The sequence below is a fragment of the Salvelinus sp. IW2-2015 genome, linkage group LG25 (assembly GCF_002910315.2).
Source record: "Salvelinus sp. IW2-2015 linkage group LG25, ASM291031v2, whole genome shotgun sequence".
NCBI classification, from domain to species: Eukaryota; Metazoa; Chordata; class Actinopteri; order Salmoniformes; family Salmonidae; genus Salvelinus; species Salvelinus sp. IW2-2015.
The window spans coordinates 21675809-21691582 of NC_036865.1; the positions used below are offsets into that span (position 1 = coordinate 21675809).

The 15774-nt window shown below is 41.1% G+C and overlaps 1 protein-coding gene across 1 annotated transcript in view; it reads left to right on the forward strand.

Annotated features, from left to right (window-relative positions):
• The first annotated feature begins 206 nt into the window (after window positions 1-206).
• Window positions 207-15774, forward strand: part of LOC111951607 (inactive phospholipase D5) — a 60941-nt gene continuing 45373 nt past the window's right edge. The window contains exon 1 of the mRNA XM_023969787.2: window positions 207-675. Coding sequence (XP_023825555.1) covers window positions 670-675 — 6 coding nt within the window. The 5' untranslated portion in view covers window positions 207-669. The remainder of the gene's footprint in view (window positions 676-15774) is intronic.

Here is a 15774-nt window from a genome sequence, read left to right on the forward strand (position 1 = left end):
ACTACAGACCTGTCAACTACAATTTCCTTTGCATTCATGTGAGCTAACTAATATTATTCATGCATATGCGTGTAGCAATTTATATAGTGTGTCTGTGTCTGACTTTGTGTGAGAACTGAGGAGCTACAGGAGTTGTGATTTTGCCCAGATGTACCGGTCTGCCTCTGGTTGAGGTTCTCACTCCGTATGGCTTGAACAGAGGGAGGGGAAGATGGCTGGAGTGGATTTGTATTGGATGGAATAGAAGAGGGGGAAGGATCATGAAAGATAGGAGGGGTGAGGAGAATGGACCATCTATCTTTCCCAATCTCACGATCTGTGTTTACAACTAAAGGGTGGAGAAGTGTGAGGAAGAGATACGGGAGGGAGAGCGAGCAAGTGAGGGAAAGGGAAGGAGAGGGGGAAAATGGAGTGAGAAATAGAGAGTGTGAGAGAGGGAGAGATTGATAGCAGGACTCAGTAGCTTCCTGTTTCTACACTCTACATTATACCTTTCATTTGGACCCTGTCCAGCCAACAGGAATAGCAGCGTGTGAGGGGACAGCTTCCCCTGCCCTGTCGGAAACAGGCTCCTGCCCAGAAAACAAACACACACAATTACACACACACACACACACATACACACACACACGTGTGCTGCGGAGAGGACTGTCGACGCAGGGGTGCATCATGAAGGTGAGTTCTACTTACTCAAAGAAAGCCAAATAATTTCAGAGAGGTCAGCAGCTATTGTTTCACTAGGAACGTTGCCAGCTGGCATGTCATCTTTTAGCTCACATTCATGTGTCAGCTTACGTGGGGTTGTGTTGTAGCTCGCAATGAGACTTTGAAATTTAAAACAGGTGAATGTGTTTTTGGCTGTGAACAGTGTTGTTCTCTGAGCTTTTGATGCTACAGTATGTACGTACGATATGCTTAGCTGAGAGGTCATTGATCTCAGTGCAAACTGTACATTTGATTTGCTTGCCTTTTAAGTACTTCACAACACCACTGGGTTGTAGTTTTTGATGAAGACATTGAAAATAGGTGAGGGATTTGGGCTCTTCAGTAGTTGGGGGCTGGGATGTATAGTATAACGTTGAGGGGAAGGCAGTGCTGCTGTGGTGCTGGGTTGTTTGCTTGAGGATGAAGTTACACTAAAGAAAGATTGCTGTGAAGGCATACAGTGGGGAGAACAAGTATTTGATACACTGCCGATTTTGCAGGTTTTCCTACTTACAAAGCATGTAGAGGTCTGTAATTTTTATCATAGGTACACTTCAACTGTGAGAGACGGAATCTAAAACAAAAATCCAGAAAATCACATTGTATGATTTTTAAGTAATTCATTTGCATTTTATTGCATGACATAAGTATTTGATACATCAGAAAAGCAGAACTTAATATTTGGTACAGAATCCTTTGTTTGCAATTACAGAGATCATACGTTTCCTGTAGTTCGGGATTTTTGTTTTAGATTCCGTCTCTCACAGTTGAAGTGTACCTATGATAAAAATTACAGACCTCTACATGCTTTTTAAGTAGGAAAATCTGCAAAATCGGCAGTGTATCAAATACTTGTTCTCCCCACTGTATATCACTAAATTGCTGACTAAATTTAGTCATGACATGAAACAGCTCATAGTTTCATGCTAAACAACATTCCCAGATTTCAAATGTTTATAAGGTTGGTGCGTGAAAACTTTAATGAGGATTTGGGGATGCTGTTAATTTCCATATTTGTCAAATGCTTTTGGAATTTGGTGTGGTTCCAGTCATTTTGACATCTGTCATATTGTTGTCACATTGCAGACGACAGCACTGAGATGCTGAGGATGTTTGACCGGGGATACAGGGTTGAAGGGTTTGTGTAGATATTTTTTACAACCTCTTTGGGGGGTGTCACAGCTCACTTAGCAGTAAGGGAAGGTGCAAAGTGCAGCAACTCTCCCTCGCATCGGCCGTCACTCTTTCAGCACTGCTGCACAAAACAAAGCTGACAACTGAAGCATGCAGCCAATATGACACGGGCTGACCTGCTATTCTGCCTGTGGGGAAATGAGTGGAGGGGGAGGGGTTTCTCTCTAAATTCCACTCGCAGACAGGATCTCTATGCATAGAGCGTGCCAACACGCGCACACACACACGCACACACACACACACACACACACACACACACACGCACACACACACACACACACACTGAGCTAACAGAACTCATCCAGCAGAAAGCCCATAGGAGAGGGAAGCCAGAATTACTTGGAGTGGTACCCATGGAAACATCACCACTGGCTCACCTCTGCCTCCTCAGGTAGTTCCAAATCAAATCAAATTGTGTTGGTCACATACATGTGTTCAGCAAATGTTATTGCGAGTGTAGTGAAATGATTTCGCTTCTCGTTCCGACAGTGCAGCAGTATCTAACAAGTAATCTAACAATTTCACAACAACTACCTAATACACACAAATCTAAGGAATGGAATAAGAATATATATATATATATATATATATATATATATATATATATATATATATATATATATAAATATATAAATATGTGGATGAGCAATGTCAGAGCGTCATAGGCTAAGATGCAATAGATAGTATAGAATACAGTATATACATACGAGATGAGTAATGCAAGATATGTAAGCGGTATTAAAGTGACTAGTGTTCCATTTATTAAAGGGGCTAATGATTTCAAGCCTGTTTGTAGTCAGTAGCCTCTCTGTGCTAGTGATGGCTGTTTAACAATCTGATGGCCTTGAGATCGAAGCTGTTTTTCAGTCTCTCGGTCCCAGCTTTAATGCACCTGTACTGACCTCGCGTTCTGGATGATAGCGGGGTGAACAGGCAGTGGCTCGGGTGGTTGTTGTCCTTGATGATCTTTATGGCCTTCCTGTGACATCGGGTGGTGTAGGTGTCCTGGAGGGTAGGTAGTTTGCCCCTGGTGATGTGTTGTGCAGACCGCACCACCGTCTGGAGGTGCAGTTGCCGTACCAGGCGGTGATACAGGCCGGCAGGATGCTCTCAATTGTGCATCTGTACAACAATGCAGTTGGTGGGGTCAGTTTATGAGATCAGTTGGCGGGGTCAGTTAAAGATTACATTGTTACTTACGGCTTACAGTCTCTGAGGATATGAGTAAAATCTTAGTCCCACACACTGGCAGACTGTTTGTTTAGCAGGGTTTCCCAAACTCCATCCTGGAGCATTAGGTCACACAGTGCTCTGGAGATCATATATCACAAGGATTGAATGAGCGGATGGGCTGACCACGGACCAGTTATGGTCATGAGCTCAGAGGTCTCTGTGAGCCTGTAATGGCCAAGCCAGTGCTGCAGGCTGCAGCCTATAGGGGCTCCACGAGGGAGGGACTGAGACGGCAACAGTGCTACCATCCCTGGCTGGACCAATGATACTGCAGCATGGAGAGACGTATCATTGATCGGCCCTTAACTGGACTAAACTAATGGTGCCACTCCAAAAATAATGAGATCTAATAAGTGTGCACTGTCTGATTTATAAAAATATGAATTACTGCATGTCCCTTTTATTAGATTATATGCAAAGTGAAATGGTTTTGAATTGTGTTTGAGATAGCTTGGTTGATGCTTGAAAGTGATTTATTTGATCAAATATTCTACCTTCTCTCTCCATTCTTCTACCAAAACGGAATTTCTGATCATCTGGCAGGGCATTTAACCCATCTTTTTCTCAATTACTGGGAAAAAATTATAAATTTTGCAGTTATTCGCAATAATTTCATGTCACACATGCAAACACACGCGCACAAGGACAAAGACGCACGCACGCACACACACACCTTCCACTAATTGGTCTTTGGATCTGAAAAAAAGATCAGAGTTGGGTTGCTTGTCTAAGCACATCCATATAGACACACAAATGGACACGAACATAACACATTTCCCTAATGCAGAATGTGTAAGTTATTTAGCTTGCAGAGTGTGTCCGAGTCTCTCTAGTATGTGGCTTGGAGCAGTAGTGATGGGAGTTTACGCACCCTGTAAATCAGACAGCAATTCACAGATCAGTCCTGGCAGTGCAATTGTAAACCGTGCCGATTCCACGGTAAAGACGGCTCCTATGGATAGTGACATGCCCATGGCAACATTATCAGAAAGCACAGCATTGATTTCCATTGTTACGTAGACCATACATAACTTRACATTTCTGTGTCACCAGAGGATTTTAGCTTCATGGATAAATTATTAGACTGTATTAGTGATTTAAATACATGGGTACTTATTGTTGGAGCCAAAGCACAGAGAGAGAGAATCTGTCTGGACATTTTAATTCACGGGCAATAAARATAAAACACCAGGTGAAAAACCTAGATGTTATTTTAGATTCTGAACTCCATTTCGAATCCCACATTAGGAATGTGACAAATAGCTTGTAAAACCACTTGAGGAACATTGCCAAGGTGTGACCGTTTCTCTCTCGTGCTGATACAGAGAGACTCATCCATGCTTTTATTACAAGTAGGCTTGACTACTGTAATGGTCTCCTGTCTGGTCACCCAAGAAAGACATTGGTCAACTGCAAAACATACAGAATGCTGCAGCACGGGTACTGACCAAGACCAGACGGAGAGCACACATTACACCGGTTTTAAGGTATCTCCACTGGCTGCCTGTTAGTTTTAGAATTCATTGTAAGATTCTTCTATTGGTTTTTAAATCAATCCACGATTGTGCACCCCAATACATGTCAGATATGCTTTTAAGGTATGTACCCAGTATGTTCCTCAGGTCCTCTGGCACTGTCCTTTTAACTATCCCATAGCCTAGGACCAAGAGGCATGGAGAAGCAGCCTTTAGTTATTATGTCCCCAGCCTCTGGAAAAGCCTGCCAGAGAACCTGAGGGGGGCCGAAACTGTGGACCTTTTTCGCTTCACTTTTCCTTAGGGTGATTTTTAATCGTTCAGTTTTTGTTATTCTTTAATTTTCTATTCTCTTATGTTTGTGTTGTAAATATTTAAGTTGTTTTATTTTCATTGTTTATTTGTTTTTTCCTGTGAAACACATTGCGTTGCATTCCATGTCTGAAATGTGCTGTATAAATAAAGCTTGATGATTTGAATATAATACTCGACAGATATGCAGAGAGGGCAGAAGTAGGAAGAAGCATTAGAAGAACCGTAGGATATATACTATTTCTACTGTAAATGGAGAACACTGATAGCTTACTGTAGCCGGCAAAACTGGTGTTTCTGCACCATCATACAGTAATTTGTTTTATTTCTTTGAAGTGTTCGAGGCTTTTATTATATTCTATTCTGACAAAGATGGTGGTTAATTGGTCCCTTGTCTAGGGAAATGGCCTGCTTTCTGTCAGTGCAGCAGTTCTGTTGCGTTGTTCCCATCATCATGGTGTTCGTGCTCCACCAGCTGTCCTCTGGTCATGAAAGCCCCAGGCTGAGGCTTCCCAGGGATGAGGGGAAGGGTCCCAGGGTCTGGAAAACTAGTCTGCTCCCATCTGGCATTAGAGGTGTCTGGAGCCTCCGATTTCATGTTGCTCTAATGGGGGCTTAATTGACTTATTGATCAGAAGGGGCCTGGATGCGATCAATGGGCTGAGCTGCCTGCAAGGCAGGGAGCGGGTCCTAGCCCTTCAGACTAAAGTAGACGCGATCCTTACCAGTTACCACTCCAAGAGATAGTGGAGAGAGAGAACATGTTCCTGGCAAATTCTCAGGTTATTGATAGTGTATTTTCTATCTTGTTGATTGCTTTTTTACCACTAGAGCCATTCTATAGCTACATAAATAATATATCTATAGCTACATAAATAACCTGCACCTTTTTGGCCAGTTTTCTTTTTCTCTTTTACCCTCTCTCTGTTTTCCCTCTTTCCAGTAATGTTTTCCCTCTTTCCAGTAATGTTTTCCCTCTTTCCAGTAATGTTTTCCCTCTTTCCAGTAATGTTTTCTAATTTCATCTCAGGTTTCTGTCATTATCCAGAGGTCTGTATTGATATGGAGATATAATGAATACATTCCAATTGATAAAGAGGAAGACGATAATAGAAATAATACTAAAAAAAGAAAAGTATATCTGCCATTTTTTCCCTTGTCAACTTTCCCTGATTTTAAATATTTCCACCATCCTTCTTTATCCCAAAACATCCTGTGGAGTGTAAATCATTGTGGGGAGATGTAGTGAGTTCCAAGGCAAACGCCAGCGTTTGTCTTCTGACCTTTCTGTGTGAAGGCGGTATTGGAAAGGTTGGGGAAAAGGTCTCACTCAAATTTCAGCCAGAGAACCATAGCAATGATCGACTTGACTGCTTGACTGCCATTGACAAGGAGATGCATCACAAATATGATGGCTGACTCATGGATATTGAATAGTTACAACTGATTGTTGATAACAATTATTAGCGTCCTCACCTCACATTTCCAATGTTAATGTTCCTTTAGGAGATTCCACATAAAGATCCACTCTGGTGATAACTTGGGTTGGTGCAATTGAACATGCTACAGTCAAAGAACCATTAGAGCGAAACAATATGCATTCTAAACACCCATCACTCCATTGTGTAATTGGCAGTATTAATCACTGGGTCACATGGGTTCCAATCACAGACAGCAAAGCTCCTCCTGTTGGAACCTATGCAGCACATTTGTCAGTCACTGGCAGATAGCTAGCTCACGCCAGGGAAGAAGGACTATCCACTCTTATTGTAGCCACAAAGTTCAAGGCTGACCGTGGTACTGCAGGCATTGTTTGCAGAAAACAGGATCCCCTATTAAAGGGAATGAGGAAATGTCAATCTTCATGTAAAAAAATAAATAAAATCGAAGACAATCATGGTAGCAATTATTGCTTCTATTACACCAGGTGTATGTCCTGATTTTTTAAATTTTTTATATATTTTTTTAACGAACACAGAGGGAGTTATAAGTATAATTTAGTTGCTAATGGCAGCCTGCAGTACCCCGGTTTGCCTTCAACTGGAGTTACTCAATGAGAGAGGGCAGCACTGAACTAGCCTGCAACGTCACTTCCTGGATTAGCTCCAACTGCACATGTTATGTTTCCATGAGACGCCATCTTAACCTGACTTCCTTGGCTTCAAATGTACATTTTACCTGTAACATGTTAGTATTGAAATCGTCAATTACTTCTCAGTGTAGACTGGAGTCTAGTACCCAGTGAAAACATGACACACTGGATCAAGGAGGATGATGGATAATATTGGCAGGACTCACAACAATCATAGCTAACCTTCAGGCCCAGTACCGATGGAGTGAATAGATTGCAACACAATCCCCCGATGATTGGGGATTGATAAATGCTGCAGCCGTTATGTAATGCCTCTACACAAATTGCCAACAGATTGAAACTGGGCGTCCCTCTTGTTTGTTTTATTGTGGATAATGCATTAGGAAAGGAACAGTGAGTCAGGTCTCTAAAGCCTTGTTCACATTGGCAGTTTGAAGTGACTCAAATTCCTTCTTTTTTTTTTGCATATCCGATTCAAATCAGTTGTTTTTCCTGCGGTCTGGACAGCCAAAAAGCACATGGATTTCAAAAACAAAACTGATTTGAGCATTAAGGCTCGCAGTGTGAAAAAGGCTTAAGATAAACAGTAAGTTGAGTGACAAGCAACATGCCATGTGGCCAATGCTAACTGTTGTGTAGCAGAGAAGGTTGATCATAGCCAATCTCACCATAACAGTTTATGATCTCAAGGTGTTACAGTGATTTTCGATAATATCAGAAGATGTGTAGGCTTATATGGGACTTTCAAGTATAGGTTTTTTTTTTCTCAAGGGTTTTCCCTTCCAAATGAGCCCTGTTCAACTAAGCTGTAACTACAATTTGTGTATCAGAGCAGTTCTTCTGATTAGGCTTCTTATCTTTGAATCCAAAATTCCCCTTGATATTCCCTCCCGTTCCCTCCCCTCTGCTTGTCTTGATGAAATGAGCTTGAGGTTCCATTGATTGGTTCAGCTATGTGACTGGCCCTCAGATTGAACCTGACATACCTGGCAAATAGCCACACCAATACAGATATCATAAAGCTTGCTTGCCAAGCTTGCTGTTCCTGAGTTGCATTGCCATGTCAATCATGGTCCTTTTGAAACGGTTCTTGGTCCTCGTCCTCTGCAACATTTCTGAAGTCGCACTGTTGTGTTGAGGTATTACACAGTCCTCTGAGAGGCTTGTAAACAGCTTCTGGACAAAATGATTCATTCTTAACCAACATGACTTGAGCAGCACTGCACTTCTAGATGTAAATATTCAGGGGCTTGGAAAATGTATACCTTTTGCATTGAAAGTATCTTTTTCTGGGCCATCAGCACACATGAATACAGTCTGTCATTCATTCTGGAGATGGAAAAGGAGTGAAAGACCATGCATCCCAGAGTGCTTAGCCTTGATGTGCTGAGTATGTGCAGAGACACATCCAGCTGATAGGACACACTGTCCTGGCATCACTCACTGGCTCTGGGGACCTTCACGCTGTCATGAACAGAGTTGGTAAAGTACTGTAGTGAAACAGCACTGTGTGATGGGAATGGCTGTAGAAAGCCAGGTAATAAGAAGACAGGAGCCAGGAGACTGAGGAACCAGACACTGTTTGGACGACGTGGTGCATTTGCCAGCACTTTTTATTGCAGGTGTCAGAGACAGAAGAATACCTTGTTTTTTATGTTAGTAGTCTAGGGAGTAGTTCAATGGCCTTAACGTTGTGAATCCGCCCGCTAGTAAAAAGGTATGTTGATTATACAGTGCATTCAGAAAGTATTCAGACCCTTTGACTTTTTCCACATTTTCTTATGTTACAACCTTATTCTAAAATTGATTAAATAAAAATAAAAACACAATACACCATAATGACAAAGCAAAAACAGTTTTTTAGAAATGTTTGCCCATTTATTAAACATAAAAACAGAAATACCTTGTTTTACATAAGTATTCAGACCCTTTGCTATGAGACTCGAAATTGAGCTCAGGTGCATCATGTTTCTACAACTTGATTGGAGTCCACCTGTGGTACATTTAATTGATTGGACATGATTTGGAAAGGCACACACCTGTCTATGTAAGGTTCCACAGTTGACAGTGCATGTCAGAGCAAAAACCAAGCCATGAGGTCGAAGGAATTGTCCGTAGAGCTCTGAGACAGGATTGTGTCGAGGCACAGATCTGGGGAAGGGTACCAAAACATGTCTGCAGCATTGAAGGTCCCCAAGAACACAGTGGCCTCCATCATTCTTAAATGGAAGACGTTTGGAACCACCAAGACTCTTCATAGAGCTGATGTTTTTCCTGGAGAGAAGTGGCTGCTTTGCTGCCCTTCTTGACACCAGGCCATCCTCCAAAAGTCTTCGCCTCTTTGTGCGTGCAGATGCACTCACACCTGCCTGCTGCCATTCCTGAGCAAGCTCTGTACTGGTGGTGCCCCGATCCCGCAGCTGAATCAACTTTAGGAGACTGTCCTTGCGCTTGCTGGACTTTCTTGGGTGCCCTGAAGCCTTCTTCACAACAATTGAACCGCTTTCCTTGAAGTTCTTGATGATCCGATAAATGGTTGATTTACGTGCAATCTTACTGGCAGCAATATCCTTGCCTAGCCCTTTTTGTGCAAAGCAATGATGACGGCACGTGTTTCCTTGCAGGTAACCATGATTGAATGAGGAAGAACAATGATTCCAAACACCACCCTCCTTTTGAAGCTTCCAGTCTGTTATTCGAACTCAATCAGCATGACAGAGTGATCTCCAGCCCTGTCCTCATCAACACTCACACCTGTGTTAACGAGAGAATCACAGACATGATGTCAGCTGGTCCTTTTGTGGCAGGGCTGAAATGCAGTGGAAATATTTTTTGGGGATTCAGTTCATTTGCATGGCAAAGAGGGAATTTGCAATTAATTGCAATTCATCTGATCACTCTTCATAACATTCTAGAGTATATGCAAATTGCCATCATACAAACTGAGGCAGCAGACTTTGTGAAAAATAATATTTGTGTCATTCTCAAAACTTTTGGCCACGACTGTACTTTACTGACCTGTACTCTACTTTTCTGTACTGAGCTGTTGGGGCCAAATGAAGGTCAGTATGGAACGGACCAAAAAAAATGTAATCTCAGAGAGAGAGAGAGATTTCTTCTCTACACTCTCGCTTTGGCCACCAGACGACAAAGAAAACAATCATGAGCTGAACATAACAGTATGCCAATGGAAGGGAGAACAGTAGCAGGTGACCCAATAGCAAGGCACAAGGCAATGTTTCTTAAACTTACAGAAGGCAGAAAACAACTAAATATGTGTTGATATTAGTTGGCATGTGTCTTTCAGCATTATTGTGTATTGATGTTTCTCCAATACCTTTTAAGACTGTTTCTGATGTTTTGTTAGACCCCTTTTTCATTTGTGTGTACTGGGTATATGTTGTGTAATTTTAGATACTACTGCACCGTCGGAGCTAGAAGCACAAGCATTTCGCTACACCCARAATAACATCTGCTAATCACATGTATGTGACCAATAAAATTTGATTTGATTTGACCAGAAATCAAAGCTATTACTTATACCAATTTTTGTTTAATGGAAAATGGTTTAAACATTTATCTTTGCATTTATTTCCCCCAAATATAGACTCTTAGCGTTCATTTGACACCCAGTTTGGTATGCTCCTATTAACTTCCCATGGGTCCTTTTACATGGAAATGACCTGTAACAACAAATTGATCCAACTTGAAGGGGCAATCAGCGGTTGCTACATCCATTTTTGGACTTATACATTATTGACATGTAGGCCTACCCATGATTCATGAAGAATATATATTATAAATGCCTCATGAGCTTATTTCAACCGTTGTACCCCATTAGAACCCAAAATAGAAGCTAGTTTTACTCCAATGTTTGTAAACAAAGAAAATGTAAACAAACTAGATGGTTCTCAGAACATGATTAAAACTATAGTTCTGATATCATGGATGGTCAGTCCTTGCGTCCATAGCGCCGTCTATGAATTTGAGTGATTACATTTCTCCAGCCCCATCCCTCAGCGTTTTACTGAACCGGGGGTGGGGAGGCTGTTTTATTGTTTCTACTGCTGATTGCTGCTTTAAATGTATCATAAATTAAGCTAATTTAAGTTGGGTCGATTACTGCCTTGGTGAGCTATATTATTTAGGTAAAGTCAACCTTAGAAAAACTGTTACAGACCTCTGCATATAAATGGTTTATTTATATAGTAAAGTTGTTTTTGACCTTTTCAAATGTTCTCTCTTTGTGTTCCTTTGAAATAGCATGAATATATGTTGATACATAACATGCATATAACAACATGTATGAGGACTTTCCTGTGGGTTCACCCAACAGAGGTCCTTCCCTTTGTCCTTGGTGCAATGGATAACTTAATATCCACTGAATAATGTAATATAACTCTTCTTAACATAATAGCTTTTCAGTAGTAACAAAATAAAGCCAGATATTACATTATCCATTGCTTGATAGATGTACACCTGACTGTTTCTTACTGTAACTATCCCTCTACCTTAGGTGATCTACAGCTACGGTAATTCCTTTTCCTTAGTTGTTGTGCGTTATACCATCAGTTTAATTTATTCCACTTCGCTCTCTTATTGTTACACCTCCCTCAGAGAGGTGCAAGATCTGAAGCTTTCCCTGTTACTTTTGGGTAGAGGGGCCATTTGTACTTGTTAAAGGGACACGCTTGAAAAATGTGATGTCCTCAAAGCATTATTCAGGAGGTGGATTTAGCACCAACCTTCAGATATTTAATGAAACTTTAAAGGTTTTTTATTTCCAGGCTATTTATAATTCAAGACCAAGCTTATCTTAGATTGCACATACAGTGCCATCAATCTCATCTTTATTTATTTATTTATTTATGGTCCTCAGAAGAACTTGAAGTTGGTGGTAAGTTTTCTTTTCAAATCAATCTATCTTACACAGTTTTGGTGTCTTATCAGTGTTTTACACATTCTCCGCAGAATGTGGTAATTCCCCTGTGTGTGAACTGTCTATATGTAGAAGGTAAACAGAGTTATTACACCCACTATGCATCAAGAGTCTGTTTAGGGAAATCCATCCAATCCTTTCACCCTGGTGCCTTCGTTAGTGTTCAGCATGAGTCTCTGCACCCACATCAGTCTACCAGAGACATGACCTGCTCTTTAACAAGTGCCAAGCCGTTAGATGTCAGGAACGCCTGTACTCCTCAACTATCCTGACTAAACTACAAGGAAAGATCCTCTTACTAAAGTACAGATGAGAAATGATATAGTATATAGTTATACTCTGGTTCTTTTTTGTCTGCACAATATGCCAAGTTTGATAAGAAATCCTCCTCTTCGTTATACATCATTACTACATTACTACTGTACTAGTGTCTGAAAGAATGGGAAAGTAAGATGTGGTCGGCAAAGCTTCTATTGAAACAGAGTAATATTTCCAATCTAACTCAGTACTGGCACCTTTCTGAGCACTTATGTATAACAGTGTATAACTCAACTTTTTTATTACACGGTTTAATATTTATACAATCTAATTTCCCCTGCCCTATTATTTTCCATTACAAGCTGGTGAGCGATGGCAGTTCTTCATAGAACAGCTGTGCTCATAACAGACAATGAGTCTCTTGAGGCACACTGAATATTAACTCTCTCTCTCCACTATTTCCACAAGGATGAGCAGTTTCTGTTGCAGATCTCTGCATCATTTCATAGGTAACAATGTTTGTGCGGGCATGCGTTATGTCCATGATGTAAGTGTAACAGTATAACTTTAAACCGTCCCCTCGCCCATACCCGGGCGCGAACCAGGGACCCTCTGCACACATCAACAACRGTCGCCCACGAAGCGTCGTTACCCATCGCTCCACAAAGGCCGCGGCCCTTGCAGAGCAAGGGGCAACACTACATATTGGTTTCAGAGCAAGTGACGTAACTGATTGAAACGCTACTAGCGCGTACCCGCTAACTAGCTAGCCATTTCACATCCGTTACATAAGGTTATGGTAAATGCACTGTGGTAGACCAGCCTTGCGGGTGGTAGGTAGAGAACTCTGTGCTGAGTGCTCTCTGGGGCTTGATGAAGGAATACTGTAGGTTACTGAACCCTCTAGTACAGAACAGATATGCAGGCTGTCTGTTAATCACTTCTGGGAGCCAAATATAGATTAAAGCATGCCTTTCTGCTTTGGTTTTTAGTGAATGCAATTAGCTTGTTACAAATGTGACCGACCCAAGAAGCTCATTTAAATTATACAACTTCCATGAAAACATCAAGAAATCGCTGATTGTCAGGCCCTGTCGGTTTGGATCACCACTTGAAGCTTTATGCTGAAAGAAAGACAAATCTGGTTTGTTGCGGGCATACACTGTAGACACCTTTCTTTCTGGGATAGCTGTATACAGATGCACTATATTACTTTGATCACTCTGTCATCTCAAATGTATAGGTGTATTCAAAGTTTAAAAAGGCTTCTAAAGTTTGTAATTTCCACTTTAACATTTCTGATGTGATTTGCCCTCATGAAAAATCTATCAACCCCTATAAAAATTACCATTAATTATAATTCACATAAATGTAACGTTCTGACCTTAGTTTCTTTGTTATGTCTTTATTTTAGTTTGGTCAGGGCGTGAGTTGGGGTGGGCATTCTATGTTGTTTGTCTATGTTTTGTTCTATGGTTATATTTCTATGTGTTTGGCCTAGTATGGTTCCCAATCAGAGGCAGGTGTCAGTCGTTGTCTCTGATTGGGAGCCATATTTACGTAGCCTGTTTTCCTTTATGTTTTGTGGGTGGTTGTTTTCCTGTGTCTGTCACCATACGGGACTGTTTCGTTTTCGTTTTGTATCATTCACGTTGTTATTTTTGTATTCTTAGTGTCCAGTTATTAAATTGAATATGGACACTTACCACGCTGCGTTTTGGTCCTCACCTCATTCCAACGACGAGCATTACAATAAAACATTTCTTGTTGCTGCAGGGTAATTTTCCTGCTGTGAGAAACTGGCCAAATTAAGATGGCACATTTTATACGTGCTAAAGTGTACAGGGGACAGGCTTTTCCAACGCCTGTGCTGTATATAGGCTAAATCCATGGCTGAGGTCAACAGTCAAACGCTCCAGCTGTTCCTCTATACTGGAATTGAATTTTCAGCAACTACAAAGGGAATAGAAAAAATCTTGTTGCATGATTTGATCATCAGCACAGACATCTCTGGCCACAGCAGCGGCTTACAGATACTTGGCTTGCCCCGAAACAAGACTGTCTGTTCATGAAACATGAGGCTTTCTTCTCTGCATAGGTTCTCCAATGGTTAGAGACAACATTAGTCAAATTATTCCAGGATAAGTAGTAAAAAATTAACTCTTAGAGAARAAAAAGGTGCTATCTAGAACCTTAAAGGGTTATTGGCTGTTCCCCATAGGAGAACCCTTTGATGAATCCTTTTTGGTTGGAAGTTGAAAACCCTTTTGGTTCCAGGTACAACCCTTTTGGGTTCCATGTAGAACCCTTTTCTACAGAGGGTTCTACATGGAACCCAAAGGGGTTATCCTATGTGGACAGTCGAAGAACCCATTTGGAACACTTTTTTCTAAGAGTGTAGCATTGCATGAGCTCTGAGTGTTATCTCTCTCAATGTGCTGTGGTATAACCCTTTCCTTTGAGGGCATGGTAATCTGCAGCTCTAAAATAGGAGGAGGAATCATCATCCACTTAATTAGGCCCCTGACATTTTCCTGTCTTTTTCTTGTATACAGTAATAAACTAATTTCACTATGGGTCTCTGAAAATATGTGACTTGTCGACATTTGCATTACCATTTTCAATATTACAGGCATCTAATTAGTTAAAAGACTCTAGATAACTGATACCAAAGTACCATGACTACCATGGTAAAATAGTTGTAAATCATCTTCCATTACGTTCTGAGAGAGAGTTGACTGTAATGGCAGTGAATACACTCACTTTGGGCAAATTACTATTACAGGCCAACTTTCCACTGCATGCTCAACATCTATCATTTTGGCCTAATGTTTTAATCACTCATATCCCTGAATCTGAATGCCCATCCATACTGACCTTCCCTTCAAGTGGGTATGTGACTGACTGGCACCCTGCCAGCTGCCATGTACCAGTCGTCAGTCTTTTTCACAGGGACTAGAACAATGGAGCTTTTAAAGCGGCAGCCATTTTGAGCAGGCTTGGGGCTTCCTGCAAAGTCAGTACAGGCTCTAGGTAGTGGGGCACAATGAGTTCAAATCAAATTGTATTTGTCACATACACATGGTTAGCAGATGTTAATGCGAGCGTAGCGAAATGCTTGTGCTTCTAGTTCCGACAATGCAGTAATAACCAACGAGTAATCTAACAATTCCACAACTACTACCTTATACACACAAGTGTAAAGGGATAAAGAATATGTACATAAAGATATATGAATGAGTGATGGTACAGAACAGCATAGGCAAGATGCAGTAGATGGTATCGAGTACAGTATATACATTTCATATGAGAAGAGTAATGTAGGGTATGTAAACATATTAAGTGGCATTGTTTAAAGTGGCTAGTGATACATGTATTACATAAAGATGGCAAGATGCAGTAGATGATAGAGTACAGTATATACATATACATTATATTAAGTGGCATTGTTTAAAGTGGCTAGTGATACATTTTTGATACATTTCCATTATTAAAGTGAGCTGGAGTTGAGTCAGTATGTTGGCAGCAGCCACTTGATGTTAGTGGTGGCTGTTTAACAGTCTGAT